The sequence below is a fragment of the Oryza brachyantha genome, chromosome 7 (assembly GCF_000231095.2).
Source record: "Oryza brachyantha chromosome 7, ObraRS2, whole genome shotgun sequence".
NCBI classification, from domain to species: Eukaryota; Viridiplantae; Streptophyta; class Magnoliopsida; order Poales; family Poaceae; genus Oryza; species Oryza brachyantha.
In genome coordinates this window covers 14679023-14702297 of record NC_023169.2, presented here as the reverse complement: position 1 = coordinate 14702297, position 23275 = coordinate 14679023, and the positions used below count along the sequence as shown (strand labels likewise).

The following is a 23275-nucleotide window of genomic DNA, read 5'->3' as shown; positions in this document are numbered from 1 at the left end:
CCGACGGAGAAAAGTAGTCAGCCTTGTTGGCTTTCGCTTTGACTCATCCGCTTGTTCCTCTCCTCCTTGTCCCAAGGCTCAACGCACACTGCACACGCTGTTTCCCGTCTTGGAGCTCTCTTCTTGTCATCACCTCCTTCTTCTACCCGTGTTGCCCTTCAAAAATTTTCTACTTTCCCCGCGCATTTATCCATCTTCTTGTACGCTGCCGCTATAAAGCTCACTCTCACTCGGTCGGTCTCTGTGCTCTCAAGCAGCTGCCAAGATGGCACATTTCCACCATTGCAGCTCCAGCTCGTTCTTGCTGCTGTTCCTCTTCCTCTACCTCCTCACATGGTGCGTGCGTGGAGAGGTCGCCAATGGCGGCCACCAGGACCTGCCTCCTCTCCTCTCCTTCAGGGCGTACAACCCAGGCGCCGCCGCGCTGGAGAGCTGGGTCGGGGGCAACCCGTGCTCCGGGCAATGGATCGGCGTCAGGTGCAGCAGGGGCAGGGTGGTCGGGGTGTTCTTGGACAACGCCTCGCTGGTGGGCAGCGTGGCTCCTCTCCTCGAGCTCGCGCAGCTCAGCGTGCTCACCGTCAGGAGGAACTCCCTGTCGGGTCGTCTTCCTCCTCTGGACAACTCCACCAGCCCGAGGCTGAGGCACCTGCTGGTGTCCCACAACCGCCTCAGTGGAGGCCTCACCCTGTCGCTGCCTTCTCTCGTCACTCTGAGGGCCGAGCACAACAGCTTCCATGGCGGGCTGCGAGCTCTGAGCGTCCCAATGGCGAGGAGCTTCAACGTGTCGAGGAACAAGCTGGATGGGGAGATCTCCGGCGAGCTGTCCAGGTTTCCAAGCTCGTCTTTTGGCGGGAACCTTGCTCTCTGCGGCCAGCCTCTCCCGAGATGTGTTCATGCTTACAATGCATTAGGAGATAGTGGCACGAATGCCAGCACTAGTGTCAGCCAATCTCCTTCTGCAGCAGCAATGGACACTAGTGGTGGTGGTAGTCTTTCTTCTAGTAATGGAGGACTGAGTAAGCTCAGTGTGACGGCGCTCATGGCGACCGGCATTGGCAACGCGGTGCTCATCTTGATCTCGGTGACTATCTCTGTAGCCATGTTTGTTTACGTGAGAAGAAAGCTTCGGTGCCGCAAGGATGCGTCCGATGCTGCATTGAGCTTTGAGGAGGAAGAGAAGGTGAGGAATGGAGAGGAGAAGGCGCAGAAGAGCGGCGGCGGCGGACTCGTCTGCTTCGAGGGCGGCGAGGAGCTGAGGCTGGAGAGCCTGCTCAAGGCGTCGGCGGAGGTGCTCGGCAAGGGCGTGTCCGGGAGCACGTACAAGGCGGTCCTGGAGGACGGCATCGTGGTGGCCGTCAAGCGCCTGAGCGCGCTGCAGTTCCCCGGCCGGAGCAAGGCGTTCGACCGCCACATGCGGCTCGCCGGTCGGCTGCGCCACCGCCACGTCGTGAGCCTCAGGGGGTACTGCAACTCCAACGGCGAGAGGCTGCTCGTCTACGACTACCTCCCCAACGGCAGCCTCCAGTCCCTCCTGCACGGCGGCAACGGTGCGTGTCGTGCCGTGTCGCGTCGATCGATCGCCATTGATGCGATGAGAGAGGTGTTCTTGATTGGTTGGTTGGTTGCTGCTGTTCGTTTGTAGGAGGCGGCGGCGGCGCGAGGAGCCTGGACTGGGCGGCGAGGAAGGCCATCCTGTTCGGCGCGGCGCAGGGGCTCAACTACATCCACACGTTCCCGGCGCGGCCGTCGCTGGTGCACGCGAACGTGAAGCCGTCGAACATCCTCCTGGACGAGCACGGCGCGGCGTGTGTCTCCGAGTGCGGCGTCATGCGCTACGCCGCCAACATCCAGCAGTCCATCCCGCAGCCGCCGCGGTGCCCGCCGGAGCTGTTCCTGGACCGGGCGTGCGGCGGCGGAGGAGGAGGCTGGCACGGGTACGCGGCGCCGGAGCTGGCGTCCGGGGCCGCCGGCGCGCGCGCGACGCAGGAGTCCGACGTGTACAGCTTCGGGATGGTGCTCCTGGAGGTGGTGACCGCCGACAAGGCCACGGACGGCGGCAGTGGCGGGGATGGCGGGGAGGAGGAGACGATGGGGTGGGTCAAGATCGGCATGCTGTGCACCGCCGAGGCGCCGGAGGAGAGGCCCAGGATGGCGCAGGTGCTCGCCATGATGGGCGAGCTCGTGTGAAGTGAAGCAGCTGTGCAATCAGTTAGACTGTAACCGAGTCATTTGATTGCTAGCATTGCATTTCTAGAGCAGAAGTGCCGTGAAGAATCCTTCTTGAGTGGAAGAAGTACATGTATGATGTATGCAATGGAAGATCTTTGGGAAATTTGTGGCGCAACCTGCTTAATCTGTTGGGGGTAAATGCATAAAACTCGTATATTTGTTGTTTATCAGCTGCAAATCTCAATCTGTAAGACCGCAGGGCAAGCTACGTTAAAAGTGATCGGTAGCACAGGGCATGCTCAGAATCGCCTACCGTATTTTCGCTTATGTTTATTTTTATAATCTAAAATTTAAAATATTTAATTTTAATTTTAGAATTGATTTTGGATATTTCATCGTAGTTTATTTTTTCAACCTTTATTTTTAAATAAAAAATATGTATATGAAAGTGTTAATCATAAATTATTTTTTATTTGCATTTTTTCCGAAAGAAAGCCAAATAATCACTCTATCAATGCAAGCGAGCGTTGCCATCGAACTCGAGTGATTAATCACGCTTCTCGATGATCGACTGGTTTTTATACAGGTGCAATAGTAATTACTGGGATCACAAGTTCACAACTACCGAAAGTTCAGCGGGTTTGTATACCTGCTTTTGCGGTTGAGGACGTAAGTAGTATATTAAATCAGTCCGGCTGCGTACGACTGGAACCCTGCAAGCGTTAATTAAAGAAATAAGGTCAAGTGAGTTATACTATAGCCGTTGATAAAATGAGTCGTACGTAAGTCGGATGGTTGAGTTGTAGGTACAGCACTTTTCATATTAGATTCCTTCTATAGTTGAAGGAGGCACAGTGAACTTTATCCTTCACCCTGGCAGACTATGGCCTGAAAACTTTCTGGCAGCCCAAGTTTAGGCTTGAGAACCATTTGATTTCGTAGTAGCCCGGCCCATTATTGGAAATGGATTTGGGCGGCCTGAGGAATAAGTCCACTTGAGGCCTCACAACATCGTACTCAACTTATCGTCCAGTGTGTTTTTCATTCTTGGACCGCAAAACCGAATATAACCGGTCCCCGAACTATCGAAACCGGCGCAAAAAGGTCCCTCGACGGTTTTGAAGGCGGTTTTAGCTGACTTAGCGCCTACGTGGCTAATTTGACTAGATCTTCGTCCCACGTGTCATTGACATGATGCTTACATGGTAATTATATATTAGAAAACAGTGGACCCACTGGTCAGCTGCACACAAAAAATGATTTAAAAATGGCATGCCCACGTGGGCCCACAGTCAACTACCTAAAAGAAATAAATATGGTGGGCCCACGTGGGTCTCACATGTCATTCCTTCTCCCCTCTCAACTGACAGGTAGGCCCACTGTTTTTCTGTATATAATTGTCACGTAAGCGTCATGTTAATGTCACATGGGACATAGACCTAGTCAAACTAGCCGTGTAGGTGCCAAGTCAGCTAAAACCACCTTTAAAACTGTCGAGGGACTTCTTTTGCACTGGTTTTGATAGTTTAGGGACCGGTTGTATCTAGTTTTATGGTACAATGATGAAAAACATACTCAATGATAAGTTGAGGGACCTCAAATAGACTTATTTTACGGCCTGACTCTGCTCGGTTACCGGTAGCCCAGCACTTTCAGAATCAAAATTGCTATACATACGATATTACAGTACGATTCAGAATGTAGGGGTTCTGAAATCGGCCCGTACGGCCAGACAATTCAGAAAAGGCGGTTAACCGACGAGGCAGCAGCGTTAGCTGTGGTTCAATGAACCATCCACACGTTGTTTCCTTGCCTGTACGAGTTACGACATGGGCATTTTTCAGTGAACGGTGAACCTGACCCATTTGACCGGCCTCATACAACCATTTTAGAAGCTACCACCAATCTTCAGAGTGCACTAACAGCAGAACAGCAGCACGCTCTTCAGATATTTATAGAGCAACAGAGATGTTATCTTTTAGGTTTTTAATAGAAAATGTCAAGCACGTATTTGCAAAAGAAAAATAATTTGTGAATAAAATTTTTATATACGTGTTTATAACGATCTAAAAGCCAAAAGCCAAGGTCGTAATATAAACTTTAGTAAAAAAACCCTCAAAATTAACTCTAAATTAAATATTAAAAATTTAAATTTAGACAACATAAATAAAAGCCAAAAGACGAGGGTCAGCTATTGCCGTTGTTCCTACTTTAGTCATACCGCTACGATAACTCGATGGTTGTCTACAGAGTTCAGGGTTTTTACCCAGTTTACTTTTTGAAAAAAAAAAGCTACCCTCGTTCCTTTATAATTGTCACGGTTAACCAGTACCCTTATAACTTTCACCATTAATATTTTTAAATTAATTAGATTATCATGATCAAAAGTTTAATGTTTATGTTTAGTATATAGTTATAGAAAACTTTTACTGAAGATGAATTCTCAAAAGTTGAATATGAATAGTGGCCGGTGGCAAATAAAAGTAACCAAGGTAGTACAATACAAAACGCAATCATATAGCTGTAGCCGTGAAAGATCAGGCATCTGAATCTTCGTTTCGCCTTTGCATGGCCATATTTGCAAATTGCAACTGGTGTTTTTTTACTGTATACTGCACGGTGCAATGGGGCCTAGAGACCAGTTGAACTAAGTAATTATTCTAACTAAGTTAAAATTGTCTTTACCATGAAAATCGTACAGTTGGTAGCCGGTACAGCTTTGCTACCACTAAGACAACTCATATGTGGACCAGTACTCAACAAGATGCACATGGGCAAGCATGCTTCAATGATTTCGGCCTTTGGATCCATCACCGAATCACCAACATCTCTCTCTCTCCAGGCCAGCACTACGATTTAACAGCTCAGTTTAGAACTTTGAAGGAACAATAATTTGCTTCCAGCCTTGCTGCCTCTCGTTCGTCTTCAGAGCACAAATTGGAGCAGTTCAGGCTACAGGCGTATGTCAGGATTTCTTATGGCCTGATCTTTTGTTTACTTAAAAGTTAACAATGTTGGCGGGGAGATCAATACACGATCAAACAGCAAGTGATTTCAAAGAGCTACTTGCAATTTCTGTCGTTACTTATTACAGAAATCGAGAGATTTATGGGCTTGAATTGTGTAATATTTCGTTCGTTATTTGATATACGACGTAGGAGTATGTTTTTGAGGCGAGAAATGACAATCAACATCAAGGTGTCAGTCACCATGTATGCTGCGCGTTGTTCTTTGAAGAAAGAATCAAATAAATCATCTCAATTCATACCAAGAAAAGAAAAAAAAAAGAGTAAGTACATATGGTCGGCGCCACAGAGAAATGGCGCGAAACCACACCTCCCTCCTCCCGCACACCACCGCGACTCGTTACATACACAACGCCTTCCCCCAACCACGCGACGACGACGACGACGACACCGACGGAGACACGCACACGCGGACGGACGAATCAATCAAAAGGAAAGAAGAAGCAGCCGAGGAAGCCGGCCGGCGACGGCGAGGCCCCGCCGCCGCCGCCGCGGCGCCACCGTCCCAGGATCTAGCAGAAGAGGTAGCCGAAGGCCACGGCGGCGAGCGAGGCGGCGGCGAGGGGTGCCGCGGCGGCGGCGTCGGAGGTCGGCGCGGGCGCCGGGGCCTGGCCGGCGGCCGCGGCGGAGGCGACGAGCGCGGCGGCCATGGCGGCGATGGCGAGCGCCTTCATCCTGAGACCGGCCATCGTCCTCTTCTTCTTCCCTTCTGTTTCGATCTCTCTCCACTAGCTGAGAGAGAAGCAGAGAGGCGGCGCCGGCGGGGGGCAAGGAAGGAGAGGGCGAGGCGGCTTGAGGGTGGTGGAGGAGGAAGGGGAGTAGGGGTAGCGGCTTATATAGGCGGAGGCGGCGGCGAGCCAGCCGGCGCCAGGTTAGGGTAGGGCCGTAGGGGAGACGCCCCCCCGCGACGTGTGAGGAGAGAGCACGGCTGGCCGTCTGTTGGGTTCCCGGGTTTGGTGGGGTGGGCGCACCCTATCTTTTTTTTTAAAAGAAAAAGCCAAATAATTTATTTATAAACAGAAAATATGTAAATAAAAAATGTGTATATATATATAGAGAAATTTAAAATTTAAAGTTTTAATATAAATTTTGATGAAGAAATCTTAAAATTAGCTCAAAATTTAAGATTAAAAATCTAAATTTTAAGAAAAGATCCAACGAGAGGGTGGCGGTTGGCCGGAGGCGCCACGGCCGTTGCGATGGGATCCTCTCTGGCCAACGCCAACGGACGCAGCACGGAACACGCCCACGCGCGCCTGCTCGCGCTCCTCTCCTGCGTGTCAACCGCGTGGGCGGGCGCGTGTGTGGGGTGTTTTGCTCCGGGCTTCCGGAGTTCCGGCTGTCCACGAGTGACGAGCGCACATGCCTTCCTCCGCTGCTTCATTCGTTCCTTTCGGCTGCATTCTTCTGTAATGTGTTTATTTATTTAGGTATACGGAGTAATAATGTATATACGGTTAATTGACCGTTGAGAGGCAAGGCTTTCTCTCTCTTTTTTTTTTATTTACTTTGTTGACGCGTTGACTATGGACTCGTACGCCATACACTATTGACTTTAAATTTTCTATATTTTTTCATACGCACGCTTCCCGAACTCCTTTAACGGTATATTGTTTGCTAAAAAAATTTATATTTTATATGAAAGTTATTTTAAAAAATCATAAGTTTACAGTAACTAATACTTAATTAATCATATGCTAATGATTATTCTTATTTTCCGTGCGTTGATTTGACCGCTTTAATTAATCATGATGGGTGCATTAGCATGCAACGGTAACATGACATCCAGTTAGATCTTTTATAACCGTTTTGGAAGTCGTCGCATGAAACTAAAGCTTCGGAATTTCTTGGATTTAACTTTTGCGCACTTGCGTATTTTTTTGTGCAGGTTTGTTTAAATTAAATTTGATATATAATTATTTAACTCAAGTTCTTTTAACTGTGGGGTGATATATGTTGATGGAATATACTGCTACATCCGTTCTAAAATAAAATTATCTTTAATCATTTTAGTTGTTTTAAAATAAGTTTATTTTTTAATAATAATTACATTGACGATTGTAAAAGCAAGCAATAAATGCATTGAGAATAGATAAAATAGAGAATAATTGTACTGTGATTTGATAAAATTAAGGGTATTTCAATATCTTAACTTTCATATTGATAGATGGGTGATGAGTAAAAAATAAGATTAGTTTGAGACAGAGGAAGTAATATACTATGGGTCTGTTTGGGAAGCTTTAAATTCTGAGAAGAGTGTGCTTGGTAGCCAGCTTCTGAAAATCTAGATTCTTAGTTCGTTTTCTAGAATTCGTAACTACAGATTCTCAGAAGCTATGGACCGTTTGGGGTAGCTTATGGCAGAAGCAGCATTTGAAAAAAGTTGTAGCTAGAAAAAACTCTCCAAACAGGCCTTTTATAATACACACTATCTACAGGAAGTATAGCTTAGCTCAGGTTACACAAACACATATTCAGAAGATCAGGAGTGCAGGGGCAAGAGAGGCCAGCCTAGTGGGAACAACTGGCGTGACAGTTGCCAAATGGACCCCCCACGAATTAGCTGTCAAAGCTGAATTCAGCAATGCGGCCATCTCTAATGTTAAGGGGTTGTTTACGTGGGGCTAAACTTTTTAGCCCTATGTTACATCGGATGTTTGGATACTAATTTAAAGTATTAAATATGGACTAATAAAAAAACTAATTTTATAAATGATAGCTATTTTGCGAGACGAATTTTTTAAGCCTAATTAATTCATAATTAGCAAATTTTTACTGTAGTATCTCATAGGCTAATCATGGATTAATTAGGCTCATTAGATTCGTCTCGTGAATTAGTCCAAGATTATGGATGAGTTTTATTAAAAGTCTACGTTTACTATTTATAATAAGTGTTCAAACATCCGATATGACTAGAGACTAAAGTTTAGCCTGAAAACAAACGCCCCTAAGCTTCCTTCTCTTTTGTCCATTCTACCCCCCCCCCCCCCCCCCCCCCCCCCCCCCCCGAAAATTCCAGGAAGGCCAACGATATTTCGCTTTGCTGCGATCGCGACACGCTCGTGTGTATTCGCCGGTAGTAGCTCGCGGACGTGAAGAATTTCAGAGTGAAAAAAAAGCCGGGTCTGAATTCGATCAACCTTGAGCGCAGCGATTGCAACGTGCTAACGAACAGACCGCATTGAGAGATACACAAATTGAGACGCCAATTTTTTTTCTACGAGCAGAGCAGAACAGTATCGTACCAGCAACCCAAATTTCCCAACGTCCTCCGATTCGATCACTCTGGAAGGTCGTAGTGAAGAAAATAGCAATATTCAATCCTTTTGGAGGCGGAAAGTCGGCGGCAACCATTACTAGCACGCGTTAGGTACGCAAGTACCACTCCTGCTACCGCCCACTTGCAACGCTGTGTACGATATGATTGTTGGTGCAAAAACAAAAAAATCTATCAAAAGAATTTTCATATAAGTATTTTGAATTATCTAAAAGTCAAGACTAGAAAATAAATTTATATTAAAAATTATAAAAACATGTGGTACACTCGCTTTGCAAGTTTGCATGCGTTTTTTTCTGCATTATTGTCTTTCTTCTTTCGTTCCTTCGCTGGCAGGGTGCGTACGGTGGACGCTTGCTTTTGCGGCGTGCGTTGGTGACGCGTGGTTTAACCGCTTTTCCTCCTTCGGCACGGCGCCGGGAAGGACGCACGCCGGGGCCGTGAAGGATGGAGGAGGGGGGAAGCGACGCTCGTGGGAGTAATGAATGGATGCTGTACCGGGGTTGGATTGGATGCTGGAGGTTGAACGAACCGTAGAAAGCATAGCGGAAAATGCAGCTAATTTGGACATTGCCACGCAACACGAATGGTCGATCGGCCGTTGGGGTATACCGCGCATTTCTGGCTAGGAAACACACATTCCCTGATCATATGCTGCCATGCCTGCCACAAAAGAGCATGTAGACTAGTGGGTATAGTGACCCGAGTAGTATCTACGATGCTAGTTTTAGGTCTTCGTAGGAGCCTGAATTTCAGATTAAGTATTTAAGATGCTAAGTTTCTACTTGGGCTAATTTTTCAAAGTTTCGAAATAAAAAATAGCTGCATATATCCGAATAGATATATAGACCGGTTAAATATCTTTCTATAAAAAAATGTTGTCGTGTCAGGTGTGACAGGATGAGATGGGCTCTGTTTTTATGCCCAGCTTCGGGTCTGGTTTATCTCAGCGAATTTTTTGAATTTTTGATTTTATTTATTAAATAATTTACAAACTTAATTTTGCATTTTAAAAAAATCACAGATCTAACCTCTCGCGGCTCTCTGGGAGGGCGGAAATACTACGTGGAAAACGGTCGCTCGGCCACAAGGAACAGCCGCAAACGATGTCCCGGGTGATTTTGTGTTTAGCTAGCCCCTTTAGAGGAAAAAAAGCACAACGCAGCCAAGAGGTGAGGGAGCATGGCGGTGATTTTGCAAAAACCCCCTTTCCGCCCTTACGGAGGGCGGAAAGGGGCTAAACGCAAAATCGTCAGGTCCGCCGTTTACGCCCGTTCCTAGCAGCTAGGCGATCGTTTGCCACGTAGACTTTCCGCCCTTCTAGAGGGCAGTAGGAGGTTAGATCGGTGATTTTTTGAAATACAAAATAATTTGTAAATTATTTAATAAATAAATTCAAAAAATTCTTATCTCTGCCGTGCCCAAAGTCCAATTCGTCGCAATGGGCTAATATAGTGCTCGCCAGCCCATCCAGCCCCCATGTCGGCGGCCTAGTCCTGCCAAGCTCGAGAAAGATACGAAGACGGGCCGAGCCGAAGCGTTCTGGAGAATTTTTTGAATTTATAATTTTATTTATTAAATAATTTACAAATTTAATTTTATATTTTATAAAAAAATCATAAAACTAACCCCCTACCGTCCTCTAGGAGGGTGGACAGGTGACGTGGCAAACGGCTACTCGGTCGCGACGAACGGCCCGAAACGGCGACACGGCAAATTTTGCATTTATGCCCTTTCGGCGAAGGGCCTAAATGCAAAATTTGCCGTGACACCTGAAAATTTTTCGATTGAAACTAGAATTTTTTGATTGAACCACGATTAGATACGTATATGTATAACATGTAATTATTTAATCTCAATTACTACCATGACTTAGTGGTCATTGTCCCATACTTCTATCAAGAGACCAGAGGTCTATTTGTGGTTAAACAATTACATATCACATATATACGTATCTAACCATGGTTTAACTGAAAAATTCCCAGGCAGCACGACAAATTTTTGTATTTAGATACTTGCCGCCCTTACAGAGAACGAAAAGGACCAAAATGTAAAATTTGCCGTGTCGCCGTTTCCGGCCGTTCGTCCTGAGCGAGTGGCCGTTTGCCACGTCACCTTTCCGCCCTCTCAGAGGGCGGCAGGAGGTTAGTTTTGTGATTCTTTAAAATACAAAATTAAATTTGTAAATTATTAAATAAATAAAATTCAAAATTTAAAAAATTCGCGTTCTGGAAGCGGAAAGGGCATTCGTCGCTGCCGTGGGCGAGCCACCACCACCACGAAAGCAGGCAGCGCAGCAACGTGGGGGGCGTCGCCGCTTTCAGCGCTTCGTCGACGGCTTGACGCACGCACGCACGCTTCGCGGCCCTCGGCTAGAGAGAGACGCGTGCACGCGACGCGATGAAGCCCTTGCTGCTCACGCCGGCCGCGCGGCTCGCGGCCGCGCGACTGCGACACCTACAAAGCTGCCGCCACCGTGCCGTCCATGCGCACGCCGCCTCCTCCTACTCGGGCGGCTCCAACCGCGCCTCGTTCCCTCTCCGCAGTTCCGGCCGCGGTTTCCGCGGCGGCCGCCTCGTCGCATCCTCCTCCTCCTCCTCCCAGGTCTGGCTTGCGCCCCCTGCCCACCTGCGTACTGTCTGGCCTGGCCTGTTTTGGGTGGTTGCGGTCCAGGTGTTCGATATAATGCCCCCTGCGGTGAATATGGCCTCTGGCTGATGGTGCTCTGGTGTTTTTTATTCCTGCGTTGCAGATGGCGGCGCCTGCCGATGCACCGGGCGGATCCGCGGACGCGTTCGAGGTGATCCGCGCTCACCAGGTGAAGCCCTTGGCATCGCCATCACGTTCATTTTTTTCATGGACGCCTCACGCCTTCTATGCGATTTCTCCCCGAGACAGAGTGAGGAACCTAAACCTAATGAGGCCATAGCTTATGCAACATACTGTACTAGTACAAAGCATAAATTGGGTGCGTTCGAAGTTGACGTGTCCACCTCGTCTAATCAGCGGACGTAAAACGAAGAAAGTCATTAGCACATGATTAATTGAGTATTAGCTTTTGCAAACTTGGGAAATGAATTAATCTGATTTTTTAAACAACTTTCATATAAAACTTTTTTCCAAAAAATACACCGTTTAACAGTTTAGGAAGCGTGCTCACGGAAAAAAAAGGAAAAATGTTCCTCCTTAGTCGGTTTCGAACGCTGCCATTAGCTTGTTCTGGGCAGTAGTGTCCCGGGGATTCCACAAAGTTAGGAGTTACGACAACGTGCTGGGTAAATGTGAAATGTAACACAGTCAGCCCCTTCTTAAAAAGTCAAAGGCCAACTTTATTCCCAGCAAGGATTTCCAATCTACTTCCTCCGTTTCCTAATATAAGATGTTTGATTTTTTTGGTTGCAATATTTGATAATTTGTCTTATTCAAAAAATTATGGAAATAACATTTATTTTGCTTGTGACTTACTTTATTATCAAAAGAACTTTAAACACAACTTGTCATTTTTTATATTTGTACTAAAATTTTGAAAAAGACGAATGATCAAATGTTGCAACCAAAAAAGTCAAACATCTTACATTATGAAACGGAAGTAGTAGTATTTACGAAGCAAACCATTTCACGCTTCTCACTGGCAAGGCCTAGTGTAGTGCGGCACTGCTTATACTGCATTACCAGTTTATTCCAATTCTTATAGAATTTGTTCCCATAACAAACCTTTTTTTGCTCAGGGTCTGCTAGCTGGTCTATGAACCAATCACAATCGATCATCTCTTTACCAGGACCTTATGCTTAATTATTTCCTCATTAGATACTGATTGTAAAAAATATGACTTGGGTGCCAAAAACACTCCCTTTTAGTCAGGGTTGGAACCTGTTTGCTACTGTAGTACAGAAGAAGATTCCTTAACAAGAGTTAGACCTACAGGGAATCATTGTTTCCAGCCACAAAACCATTATCTGAGATTTTACAAACCCTTCTGTTGTCAATTTCTGCATAAGTTTGAGCAATCAAATTGGAACAACTGTGTAACTGTCAGGCCATAAGCAAATTTTTCATTTTCTAATGAAAATATTCATCATTTCTTGATCATGCTTACTCAAACAAGATTTTCATCATCCTAGGAAAAAGCTGCTCGACTTCCTCCAGTTGAAGAAATACGGACCATTCTAGACCGAAGTGTTAGGGGTGTCCTTGCCACCCATTCTCAGGTATTCTGTAGACCATATTTCGTAGAAGTTGTATTGCATGTACAGGGCAATTGTCAAGAGCACAGAATAATATGTTATTATGTTTACAGGAGCATGTTGGCTATCCATCTGGCTCAATGGTCGATTTTGCATGTGATCAGGATGGTTCCCCCATAGTAGCAGTTAGTAGTTTAGCCATTCACTCGAAGGTACGATGCAACATGCTTTCGTGAATGATGATAGTAAATACATGATAAAACTACATGACTACTGTTTCCCATGCGTGGAGACTATAGACATTTGTTGCCACTGTTAATATCACTGAAACCTACACACAATAATGCTACTACCACACTAGCATAAATATCATACACATGTAAAATGCATGACTATGAGCAGTGATATTTGGAATTGGAAGCTACTCTACATTCACCAGCAGTCCAGCAGGCAAATTTCTGATTGTCATTTTTTTCTTTGATGCAAGCTTGTGTTCTGATACATGTTTTGTGCAGAATCTCTCTGGAAGTCCTAAATGTTCGCTTCTGGTTGCCAAAGATCCTGAGGACAGAACAGATACTGTAATTACTGTATACGGTGATGCCACGCCTGTAATTTTCTCCCTCCCTCTCAGGCTCCAGATACTACTAATTCATGTCTGTATGACACTCCTGTGTCAATGTTATGTGACAAATAGATCTTTATTGGTCTTTTGTATTATGTCTCAAAGGTTTCGGACCAAGACAAGGACGCAGTGCGAAGTGCATACTTGCGACGACATCCCGAGGCATTTTGGGTATGCTTTGTGGACATTTTAACTATGTTGGAAACACGGTTTTTTTTTTTTCATGATGTGTTGATTTCTGATTAAAAAAAATTGCAAAACAAGGTTGATTTTGGTGATTTTCGTTTTCTTCACATCAAGCCAAAAGCTGTGCGCTATGTGTCTGGGGTTGCGACCGCTATCCTTGGTTCTGGAGGTATGTTGCCTTCTTCAATAACGAAGTTGAGCTACTGTTTGAAAAATGAAGGTTATCCTTTATAACAACTAGATTTAAGGTTATAAATTTCTAATAGAACTTTTATCTGTTCATTTATTTGAGTTATGAATAGCTATGCTCATCTATTGTGTTTCCATTGCTATTATGTGTACAACAATAGAAGTCATAACAAATGGGTTGGTGATAATTGTGCCTGATTATAATGCTATTGTGAAATATTCCCAGAATTCACTGCTACTGAGTTCAAGGAAGCAAAAGTTGACCCAATATCTCAATTCTCAACCCCTATTACGGTATCTTTACATTCTGTTTTTCTTTTCTGTCCATTAACAATGAATATTACCCTAGATATATCAATGGCTAGTGTAGTTATGTTAAATCTTAATTCGACGCAGAGCCACATGAATAAGGATCATTCTGATGATACAAAGCTCATTGTGCAACATTCAACCACTGTCAAGGCAAGTACACAAGAAAATTTATGTGCAGTGTTTAATCATATTAGGAAAAATATTACTTCGCAGAAATAGGCACCCGCATTTTCTGAGATAGTGCTTGGTAACTAAACAGGCAGTATTAAAGTTACTGAATGGTGTGTTTGTGGTTGTCATTTTATTTTGGCAAGACCTACTCCAGGAACAGGAACCTGTCCTTTTTAACCAAGACACACCCATTTATGCTTTATGCTACTATATCTGTTTTTATTTTCAAAATAAAAAAAATCTACACTGTTAACTTATATCTCACTAGCTAAATACCAATGCTTTGCTACGGACAAATGAAAGAAAAAATATCATAATATTGCCTAAAATAAATAAAAGCATAATTTTTCATAAAATATGTTGCACACCTTTTTGCTATAGTGAACACTCACCTTAATTTAATTTTATATGTGGCATTGTGGCTATCTATTGAGATCTACTTGTTATATAATATTAAGAAGTTCAGGAGGCAATACCAGTGAAGTCTTTTTAAAGGACCATAAACATTAGACATAATGTTTCTTTTTTGTGAGTATTGAAAAATATAAACTTTACTTATATCTTAGACATTAGACATAATGTTTCTTTTTATGTACTGTTGAAAAATAAAAACCATTTCAGGTGGACTTTGCTTACATGCTTGATGTGGATAGTCTTGGTTTCAATGTGAAGGTAACTCTGTAAAAACCTTGTTCTACTCTTGGACTATTTGAAAATGCATATTGGTGTTATCCTGGAAATGCTACGAGCAATGAATCAAATATGAAATACCGATGTTACATTTGATACAATGATAACAGTGCTGCAACGATGAATAATCAACACAGATTCTAAAAGAAAAGGTTATGCTTCCTGAATTCAGATCAATAATACTACCAATGATAGGATAGCACTACAGTTTCAGGAGAGTACCTATAGATATCTTGAAATTTTGACCCCCCCTCATTGGCTTTATAGCGACATACTTGTTTCATGACATCGTAAAACATATCTTGGTGAAACCTAATGCGCTGCACTGTAGTGTCAGCCAAAAGCCAACCTTGAACTTGTACACTTTGCATTTGTCCAGGCTGGTTATGATGGAAGTGTTTTGAAGCTGCGAATCCCCTTCCCTAGGCGTGCACAGGACAGGAAGTGAGTCTCCAGTCCCACATTGTGTTCTCTTGAGTCCTTTATGTAAACATCTGAATGATTATTTTATAATTAATGTGTATGATAGGGTCATTTCAGATATATATGTTTTGAGAATGACTATATTGTTTTTGCAGGGGTGTTAAGGCACTTATTGTGGAAATGCTCCAAGCTGCAAAAGCCTCCTCCTCCTCTGCTGAATGATGTCTTGCTCCACTTCGCATTAGTTCAACTTCAAGATGGACATTTCATGCTTCGGTACATATATCACAATGCCCAACTTAACACTGAACCAGTGAAAAGCCACTTGTATAGGAGTATTATTTATATAGAGAAATAAAGATCTACCCTGCACAATTCTTTCAACCGAACCGATACTTGTCTCTTACTGGAAGTCTGCAGAGATGCAGCCACATAATCACTCTTAAATGCTTGAGTTGGTGTGGTTGCTGCCTTGCTGGATCTTTTTACACCCCCATCGTTCGTTGCATCACTGAACTGTTTGCCTTTTACCACGCAGGTATCCCACGCATCAAGGTCTTATGTTTTCTCTTTACATTTTTAACAATTATGCACCAGTAGTGTGAGTGCTGCTACAAAGACTACAACTACATGCGGAGATGTCATGAAGATGCATAGAGACATCAAACTGAAACTGTCGTAAAGGACCCGAAGCTCCATCAAAAGTGATCAGGATCCAGCATTCCTTGGAACTACCTCAGTCCAGAATGTTAGGGATTTATAGAACATAGCAATGTTTTCAGCACCAGACAACTATGTTAAATTCAAAGATGAAATTAATTTGGTGTTACAGCTGTTGCTATATTTTTCTATAACTTCGTCAATTTGAAAAAAAAAACTTCACGGACGAAGTATAAAAATTACAGTGAAAAATTACCAATAAAGGCGTAAAATCGACGTATGATGCATCACAGGTAGGACCGTAGGAACAGGCTAATTACAACAAAGAAAAAGGGGAAATTATCAGTACCAAACTTACTGCATTAACATGTTAAAGCTTTTCTTCAGCACAAAAGGCAGGACAAAGTTTCATGCTCTGAATTTCATTGGAGCACATGCAAAGGTAACATTTGTTTCAGCAGCCTAATACTCCATTTTCAATACCATTTCAAATATTTATGTACAACAGTACAAGTGAAAGTCACAGGAAATGGTAACTTACCTATACGCTTTCAATTTGGCGCTGGACACACGGGGTTTGCACAATCATGGAGGGGGTTGAGCCCGTGACCCACCGGAGTTGCGATAATCGCGATTATCATGATAAACCTGTAAAAAATTGAATCGAAACATTTTTAAAAAAATCACCACGGTTTTTGGTGGAGAAACCATGCCAAGCGATAATTGTATGATATGCAACGATAATCACGGCGAGTTGGTATCACATTATCATGCCCTCCACGATTATCGTGCCCTTTTTCGCGATTATTGCCAGAAGTCCCTTGGGCAGAAGGAACAATAGCCCTTCCTTTTTATTTTCTGATTAAACTAAACTAAAATCACTTTGGGTCATGTCTCAATTGATTTATGTTATTTAAAAAAAATTCACCACTAGGTTCAGGAATTACATACCTATCACATGTTTTTTTTGATTTTTTTTTTCACTATTTTTTTTCATTTTTTTTTGAATTTGGATGGTTTTTGTTGTAGCAAACCACGCAAAACCGATGCTGCACTTTGGTGATACTTGTGATAGTCACGATTATAGCGGTTCTGAAAACCATGGACATGCTAAAGTGAACATGCATATGAAGGATGAGATTAAGATGAATTGCGAGGTGACATCAAACAAATCTTCTAACTTAATACCCTCTAATTTTAAGTGATGGCGTATAGACTTTACACCTTAAGGTATTTCTAATATGAAAAGCCCTCTAGTAAATTTTAAGTGACTAAGATATAAACCCTACACCTTGGATTATCTCTTGTATAAGAAGCCTCAACTAGTAGTTTCATCTCAAGATATCACTAGTAGGTCGGTCACCTATCTTTTAACCCAATATAATCTTAGATGAACCTAACAAATAATTCATATGATTATTATATCTCAAATAGGTTGTGCTTGCTATTTAAGACACTTACACGCTCTATGAAGCCTCGCAAGACCACAATTCTCACTGAACCATAACCACATCAGCTTCGATAAATCATGATCATTAGCCATTGTATTGGAACGTGATTTTATAGGACTATATATCAACCGTTCATGTTAGAACGCTCGAAATAGACTCATCCGACGGGAGACTAATGGTGGAGACGAAGCAACTGCTTAGACTTGGACCGCTACGAATGGCTGCGATCCAAAACTGGGTTATTTGAAAAAAAGAAAAAAAGGGACAGCTGCCATACTTGCGTGGGGCCCACCTGATACCTCCGTCGGTTCCTGTCTCCCCCCTCAGCCGCGCCGCGCTCCTTTCCCTCACTCCTCACTCCTCCATCGCCACCCGGTGGCGCCGCGTGCGTGCTCCTTTGCTGCTCGCGCAGGAGGGCCCCACCGCCCAGCCGGCGCTGTCCCTCCCGCACCGATTCCCTCCTCCCCGTGGAAGCAACCGCAGCAGCGGCGACGGCCGCGGCGGCGGCGGCCGGGAGGCGAGGAGTCCGAGAGGAGGAGGAGATGGAGTACAGGAGAGTGAAGGACCAGGTATAAGCACCAACCCGAAATCCCCCCGCAGCCGCTCCCGGGAGACCGGAATGCCGCTCCCGGTGATGCGCCACGCTCCTCTGGATTAGATCGCTACGGCGGGGGTTTCCCTTTGGCGATTCTCGTTGGTCCTTTTTTTTTTCTGTTTCGTAATTAGGGTTCTAATAAGTTTCAGGTCGCTTGCGGTTATAGGCTAGTAGAGTTTGTATTAATCCGATCGATTTGGATTCTGAAAATTTAGGATCTAGCGGCTCAAAATCGTTCCAGGGCATGCATGCAACAGGATAGTAACTCTATACTCCATTGATATTTACAATGTAGCGGTTATTCAGCCACATTTTGACTTTATGACAATTTGTATGATTACTAGTAGATGTATAGTAACTGACCAATGCACAATTCGTGCAGTATAGTAGTAAGTCCTGAACTGAAGGCATAGGTAATGGTAAGTTTAGTAAGCTTGATTAAGGAATGGTTGTGCTATTTTTATCACTTTTTAGTGGCTAAACCAAAGATCTAGTGCGGTTTAAACTTGAGATCCGACTAAGTTTGCATGGTGTTTCTAGTCCTGTTGATGTTTGGTAACCAGGCACTCATAAGTATCAACCTGGCACTATGTTCTACTTCTAGCATATCTGTTTGAAATAGTCTAGGCTACCCAATCAAAAAGAGCTACCTTCAAGTCTAGAGAAGGTTAATATCGCTTCATTAGATCCATTTCACTCGGAATTGCGCAAACTGGTTAAACCCTTGCTTATGAGCATTACAATTAGCTTGTACTTAAGCAGTGGTTCTGTTTGCTAACAAGTTACGTATCTTCTTACTGTCTAAAGGAAAGTTATGATGCTCTATCTCAGAAAGACATAGAAAGCCCTGTTGAGAGGTCTCTTTCTAGCAGTAAGTTGTTGATTGCTCATAGAAACGTTTTCTTTCGATAACCATAACCAGTAATCTGATATCTTTACAATCTTACCATTTACAGCTTCAGCAACCTCCAGTCTTAGCACTGCAGGAGCTTCAAAGGGCAAGAATAGTTGGAAGTTAAAGTAAGACTTAATTGTTGCAATCTTTGCATTATGTAGCATACTTGTGAAAATCAATTGATTTATCAATAGTGCGTTGTGGCAGGTCTATTGTCACGCTTTTGTTGACGCTACTAACAAGTTCTCAGGCAATACTAATCGTGTGGTCAAAAAGAGCTGGAAAATATGAATATAGTGTCACTACAGCAAATTTTTCGGTGAGGAAAAATCTCAAATTCCCACTTGGTAACTGGTGGCAGTAACTCCAACATCCTTTTGTTTATTGGTACAATGATCTGACTATGTAATCCTTTTCATATGTCTAGGTGGAAGCTTTAAAATGTCTGTTGTCTCTCATAGCCCTGTACAGAACATGGAACAGTCAGGGTGTTACAGAAGATAATAGGTGATGATTCTACCATAATCTACTGTCTAATTTCATGTTAGTGACTTAGTGTTTATTGTCTTCATCCTACTCTTAAGTGATTTATTGTCATGTTTTTCAGGTTAAGTACATCGTTTGATGAAGTTAGTGTGTATCCTATTCCTGCCATACTTTACATGGTAAAGAATTTACTGCAGGTATGTCCACTTTCCAGCTCTTCTGTGCTAAAAATATTTTTCTGTTTGCAATAGAAAGTGTTTGATGCATTTTTTCACTTCCTGTGTCAGTATTACATCTTTGCATATGTGGATGCACCAGCTTATCAAATCCTGAAGAACCTGAACATTATTAGCACGGGTGTGTTATACCGCATCATTCTAAAGAAAAAGTAAGGTTTCTACCCTCCAGAACCTTCAAGGTTATAACTAATTACCTTATGTGCAATTCTGAAAAGACTTTACCTACTCAACAGCCAGATGCCTTTACTCAAAATGTGGACCTTGAAGTTGGGAATATATAGTTGGATATAATCTGCAAAAAAGGCGAAAGTCATCATGCACTAAAGTTGAATTGCACACACAATTCATCATTAAGCATGACCACAAAAACATATGATCTAAAAACCACTAGATTTCTTTGTGCTATTTTGCATTTAGCAGATGCAGTAAGATATTAATATTATTTAAAACAGATTTTGGCATGATATGTTTTTCAGCATCTTACTCTAGCATTCTTACTGTACCTTCATCATCTTGATGTTCTTAAAATCTAAATATATTCTAACTTTCATCTTCATTATTTCGCTTTGATTTCATAATGTAGTGTTTTCTGTTTTTTCCAGGTTAAGTGAAATTCAGTGGGCTGCATTTATTCTTTTATGTGCTGGTTGCACTACAGCCCAGTTGAACCCCTCGTAAGCAAAATATGTTTACGTTTGTGTTTGTTCTCAACAATATTCATATTTCTTCAAAACAGCATGGTGAATGAGTAGTTTGCTATTTTCCAGGTCAGATCATGTTCTCCAAACCCCTATTCAAGGTTGGATGATGGCAATTGTGAGTGATTAGGATTGGAAATAATCAATCAGTTGCTTATATCCACTGAACAAATTAATGAGTGTTCCTCCTTCTGCAGGTGATGGCTCTTCTAAGTGGTTTTGCAGGGGTATACACAGAAGTAAGAGACTTTACTATGTGCTATTTTCCCCTTTTCATATTTACTCAGGAAAATTTATTTACTGGGTACATCTCTGACCAATCCAGGCAATCATCAAGAAACGTCCTTCAAGAAACATTAATGTGCAGAATTTTTGGCTGTACATTTTTGGAATGCTCTTCAATTTAGTTGCAATTTGTGTGCAGGACTTTGATGCTGTGATGAATAAGTTAGTTCTGATGAAATACACCAGCTCACGCTAATAGTTTGATGTGTTTCATTCTATCAGCTATTTTTAACCTGATATTGCCATCTAATGCAGAGGCTTTTTTCATGGCTACTCGTTCATTACTGTATTGATGATTCTTAATCATGCACTCAGGTACTGATTGCTGGATCTTGTTTTGTCTGCTCTCTTTTGAGGTTTATATACCACACTGTATCTTATCTTATTTTATTTTTGCTTTGCAGTGGCATTGCTGTATCAATGGTGATGAAATATGCTGACAATATTGTCAAGGTACAAATGCTGAACTTCTATATCTGGCTTGTATTACTCTTTCGATGGCCTAAGAGTTCTACCATATCGCATTTCTAGATTCTTTTCTCAGCAGGCTATGCCCAATGGAGATCTTTTGCGTTTTTTCTATGATAATTGTTTTGTTATGGGTTTAAGTAACCCTGCACTGTGAAATACAGTTCACACTTTATTCAACAGCACAGCTGTTTTGCCTTACCTGTATGGCTTACACAGCCTAACATTTACATTGCACCTTAAAGCATGCTTTGTTTTATGCCTGTTCCTTAGCAATATCATCTCCTATTATGTTGTGTGTATGCGCATGCCTGTCTGGTGGATCATTCTTTATGCTTACATTTTCTGCATTCTGAATTTATGATATACAAAGAGACTATGCCATTCCATATTCTGTTGTTTGAGGAACTATTTAGTAAACAGCTCATTCAAGTCTCTAAACAGGACATTGCATTCTGATATACGAGAAACCATGCCATTCCATGCTCTGTTGTCTGACGAACTATTTTAGTAAACAGATCATCTAGGTCTCTAAACAGGGCATTGGATGGTTGATTGTATCCTGTAGGAAAAAAAAAAGATAACTAGTATAATGCACCAGCCTGTTTTGGGATTCAAAACCCTATGATATGCAAGGCACATGTATAACTAAATTTCACAAAAAATAATGCCATTGTAGGTTCTTGTATAACTGTTGAGAATCCAAGACTTATCGATTTACTCACCAGTTATCGTATCCGTCAAAAAACTTCTTGATAACACTGTAATGTCTGCACATCTTTTGATCAATTATTTGTCTGACCCTTGCATACATGCAGGTGTACTCAACTTCAGTTTCCATGCTTCTGACGGCGGTTGTATCTGTTTTTTTGTTTGGCTTCCATCTATCCCTTGCTTTCTTCCTCGGATCTACGTAAGTGCTTGTTGAAGTGAATGACATATTCTCTTGATTGGAGCTCTGTAACCCATGATAGTAATCAGTTCCTGCTATAATTTCAGGGTTGTTTCCGTCTCCGTATATCTGCATTCTGTTGGGAAGCCCCAACCACAGAAATGAGCTTTCACTTTCATGTCTTCATTCTTTGAAATACTGGCATGTGGCAACATGCACCTTTTCAGCTTTTCTGCATCACAATGATTTCTTGGGCAGCACCGCCAATACTACTGCAGAATGCCAGAAGAGATGAGATTCGTTCTTGACCATCTGACTACTATTAAGCCAAGTTCTTGATGGATTTCGGACTTGATCTTACAACCAAGCTAATCAGCCGATGATCATTGCATGTCCACTGACGTTTCAACCGCCTGAGTGATGATTTCAAGCTCTGTTTTGCCCTTTCCCAGATGCTGGTCATTTATTTATTCACGTATCTTTACTCCTAATTCACCCCACTATATAGAAGAGAATGTACTCCGATGTGTTAGTACTAACCACAGCAAACATGTCTTGAGCGGATAAACAACTGTTAGAATATGTCGTTTTGTTATCAGTATTTATAAGCGAAACAACTCATTAATAATTAAAAATATCTTTTGCGTAAAACTTTTATATAAGTGTTCTTATTAATCTAAAAGCAAATATTGAAAAATAAACTATAGTAGCTTGGTTTTGACCAAGTAATGTGTTGCTACATAGACTCATCTTCTTTCATGTGTCTTTAGGGTAGCCATTTAATGCCCGTGCTTCATACCTACTCCCTTTGTTCCATAAAAACTAATTCTTTGGTTTTTGTGTCTAGCGTTTGATCAGTTGTTTTATTTAAAAATTTGACCATTCGTCTTATTTAAAAATTTTTAAGAAACTTTTTAAAAAATAGTCACACTTAAAGTACTATTCATGATTTATCAATTAATAGAAAAAAATATTAATCGTAATTTTTTTAAATAAGACGAAGAGTCAAACATTGTAGGTAAAAATGAAAAATTAATTTATTTTGGGACAGAGAGAGTATTAACAAGACGTGATAGGACTGTCGGCGCCACAGGCCGGCAGTAGTCTTACATGGACCTGCTAGTCCTCGTGACCCACACTCTTAGGGGGTATTGACGGGGCTAGTAGCCTCATGCACACATGGTCAATTATATGGCTGATGGCCCCACTTGTCAGTGAAGATGAATGATAGGTGGTTGTTAAGCCTGACTCATATCGTTCATCAACCGTCGTGACCTAGGGTGATGATGATGACGAGATGAGAAGACCTGGCAGAGGCGCTCCTATTTTTCATGCCTACCATATAAGTGACAG

General features: G+C 42.6%; 3 protein-coding genes across 5 annotated transcripts; all 3 read left to right on the top strand.

Moving 5' to 3' along the window:
- The first annotated feature begins 265 nt into the window (after positions 1–265).
- LOC102704268 (probable leucine-rich repeat receptor-like protein kinase At1g68400) lies at positions 266–2357 on the top strand. Its single transcript, XM_040526327.1, has 2 exons — positions 266–1547; positions 1643–2357. Exons 1-2 carry the CDS (start codon positions 266–268, stop codon positions 2185–2187), a joined length of 1827 nt encoding a protein of 608 aa, XP_040382261.1. The 3' UTR covers positions 2188–2357.
- An 8375-nt stretch (positions 2358–10732) lies between these two features.
- Positions 10733–16094, top strand: LOC102703990 (glutamyl-tRNA reductase-binding protein, chloroplastic). Of its 3 annotated transcripts, none has more exons than XR_005812246.1 (13): positions 10735–11076; positions 11225–11272; positions 12595–12681; positions 12771–12869; positions 13173–13268; positions 13388–13453; positions 13547–13637; positions 13884–13951; positions 14054–14119; positions 14762–14812; positions 15210–15274; positions 15409–15529; positions 15792–16094. XR_005812246.1 is itself a non-coding variant. In XM_015839879.2 (12 exons), the coding sequence occupies exons 1-12, from the start codon at positions 10873–10875 to the stop codon at positions 15473–15475; spliced, it is 1026 nt and encodes a 341-aa protein (XP_015695365.2). In that variant the 5' UTR covers positions 10733–10872; the 3' UTR covers positions 15476–15781. The 3 variants fall into 3 exon arrangements, 1 of the variants encoding a protein (XP_015695365.2); XR_005812245.1 differs by having other exon boundaries at positions 11225–11290; XM_015839879.2 differs by lacking the exon at positions 15792–16094 and having other exon boundaries at positions 10733–11076; positions 11225–11290; positions 15409–15781.
- Positions 16095–17632: 1538 nt separating this feature from the next.
- Positions 17633–22592, top strand: LOC102713100 (CMP-sialic acid transporter 2). Its single transcript, XM_006657813.3, has 15 exons — positions 17633–17933; positions 18767–18830; positions 18916–18979; positions 19062–19173; positions 19282–19361; positions 19462–19537; positions 19628–19728; positions 20182–20253; positions 20347–20395; positions 20475–20516; positions 20603–20724; positions 20818–20877; positions 20967–21015; positions 21849–21943; positions 22030–22592. Exons 1-15 carry the CDS (start codon positions 17907–17909, stop codon positions 22085–22087), a joined length of 1071 nt encoding a protein of 356 aa, XP_006657876.1. The 5' UTR covers positions 17633–17906; the 3' UTR covers positions 22088–22592.
- The last annotated feature ends 683 nt before the right edge of the window (positions 22593–23275 follow it).

Excerpts from the sequence above, each read along its gene's own strand:
- LOC102703990 (XM_015839879.2), top strand. The coding sequence starts at position 10,873 with ATGAAGCCCTTGCTGCTCACGCCGGCCGCGCGGCTCGCGGCCGCGCGA. Across the intron at positions 12,682-12,770 it reads TCCTTGCCACCCATTCTCAG|GAGCATGTTGGCTATCCATC; the intron begins GTATTCTGTAGA and ends TTATGTTTACAG. Across the intron at positions 14,120-14,761 it reads AACATTCAACCACTGTCAAG|GTGGACTTTGCTTACATGCT; the intron begins GCAAGTACACAA and ends AAACCATTTCAG.
- LOC102713100 (XM_006657813.3), top strand. The coding sequence starts at position 17,907 with ATGGAGTACAGGAGAGTGAAGGACCAG. Across the intron at positions 20,878-20,966 it reads ATTCTTAATCATGCACTCAG|TGGCATTGCTGTATCAATGG; the intron begins GTACTGATTGCT and ends TTTGCTTTGCAG. Across the intron at positions 21,944-22,029 it reads GCTTTCTTCCTCGGATCTAC|GGTTGTTTCCGTCTCCGTAT; the intron begins GTAAGTGCTTGT and ends CTATAATTTCAG.
- LOC102704268 (XM_040526327.1), top strand. The coding sequence starts at position 266 with ATGGCACATTTCCACCATTGCAGCTCCAGCTCGTTCTTGCTGCTGTTC. Across the intron at positions 1,548-1,642 it reads CCTCCTGCACGGCGGCAACG|GAGGCGGCGGCGGCGCGAGG; the intron begins GTGCGTGTCGTG and ends GTTCGTTTGTAG.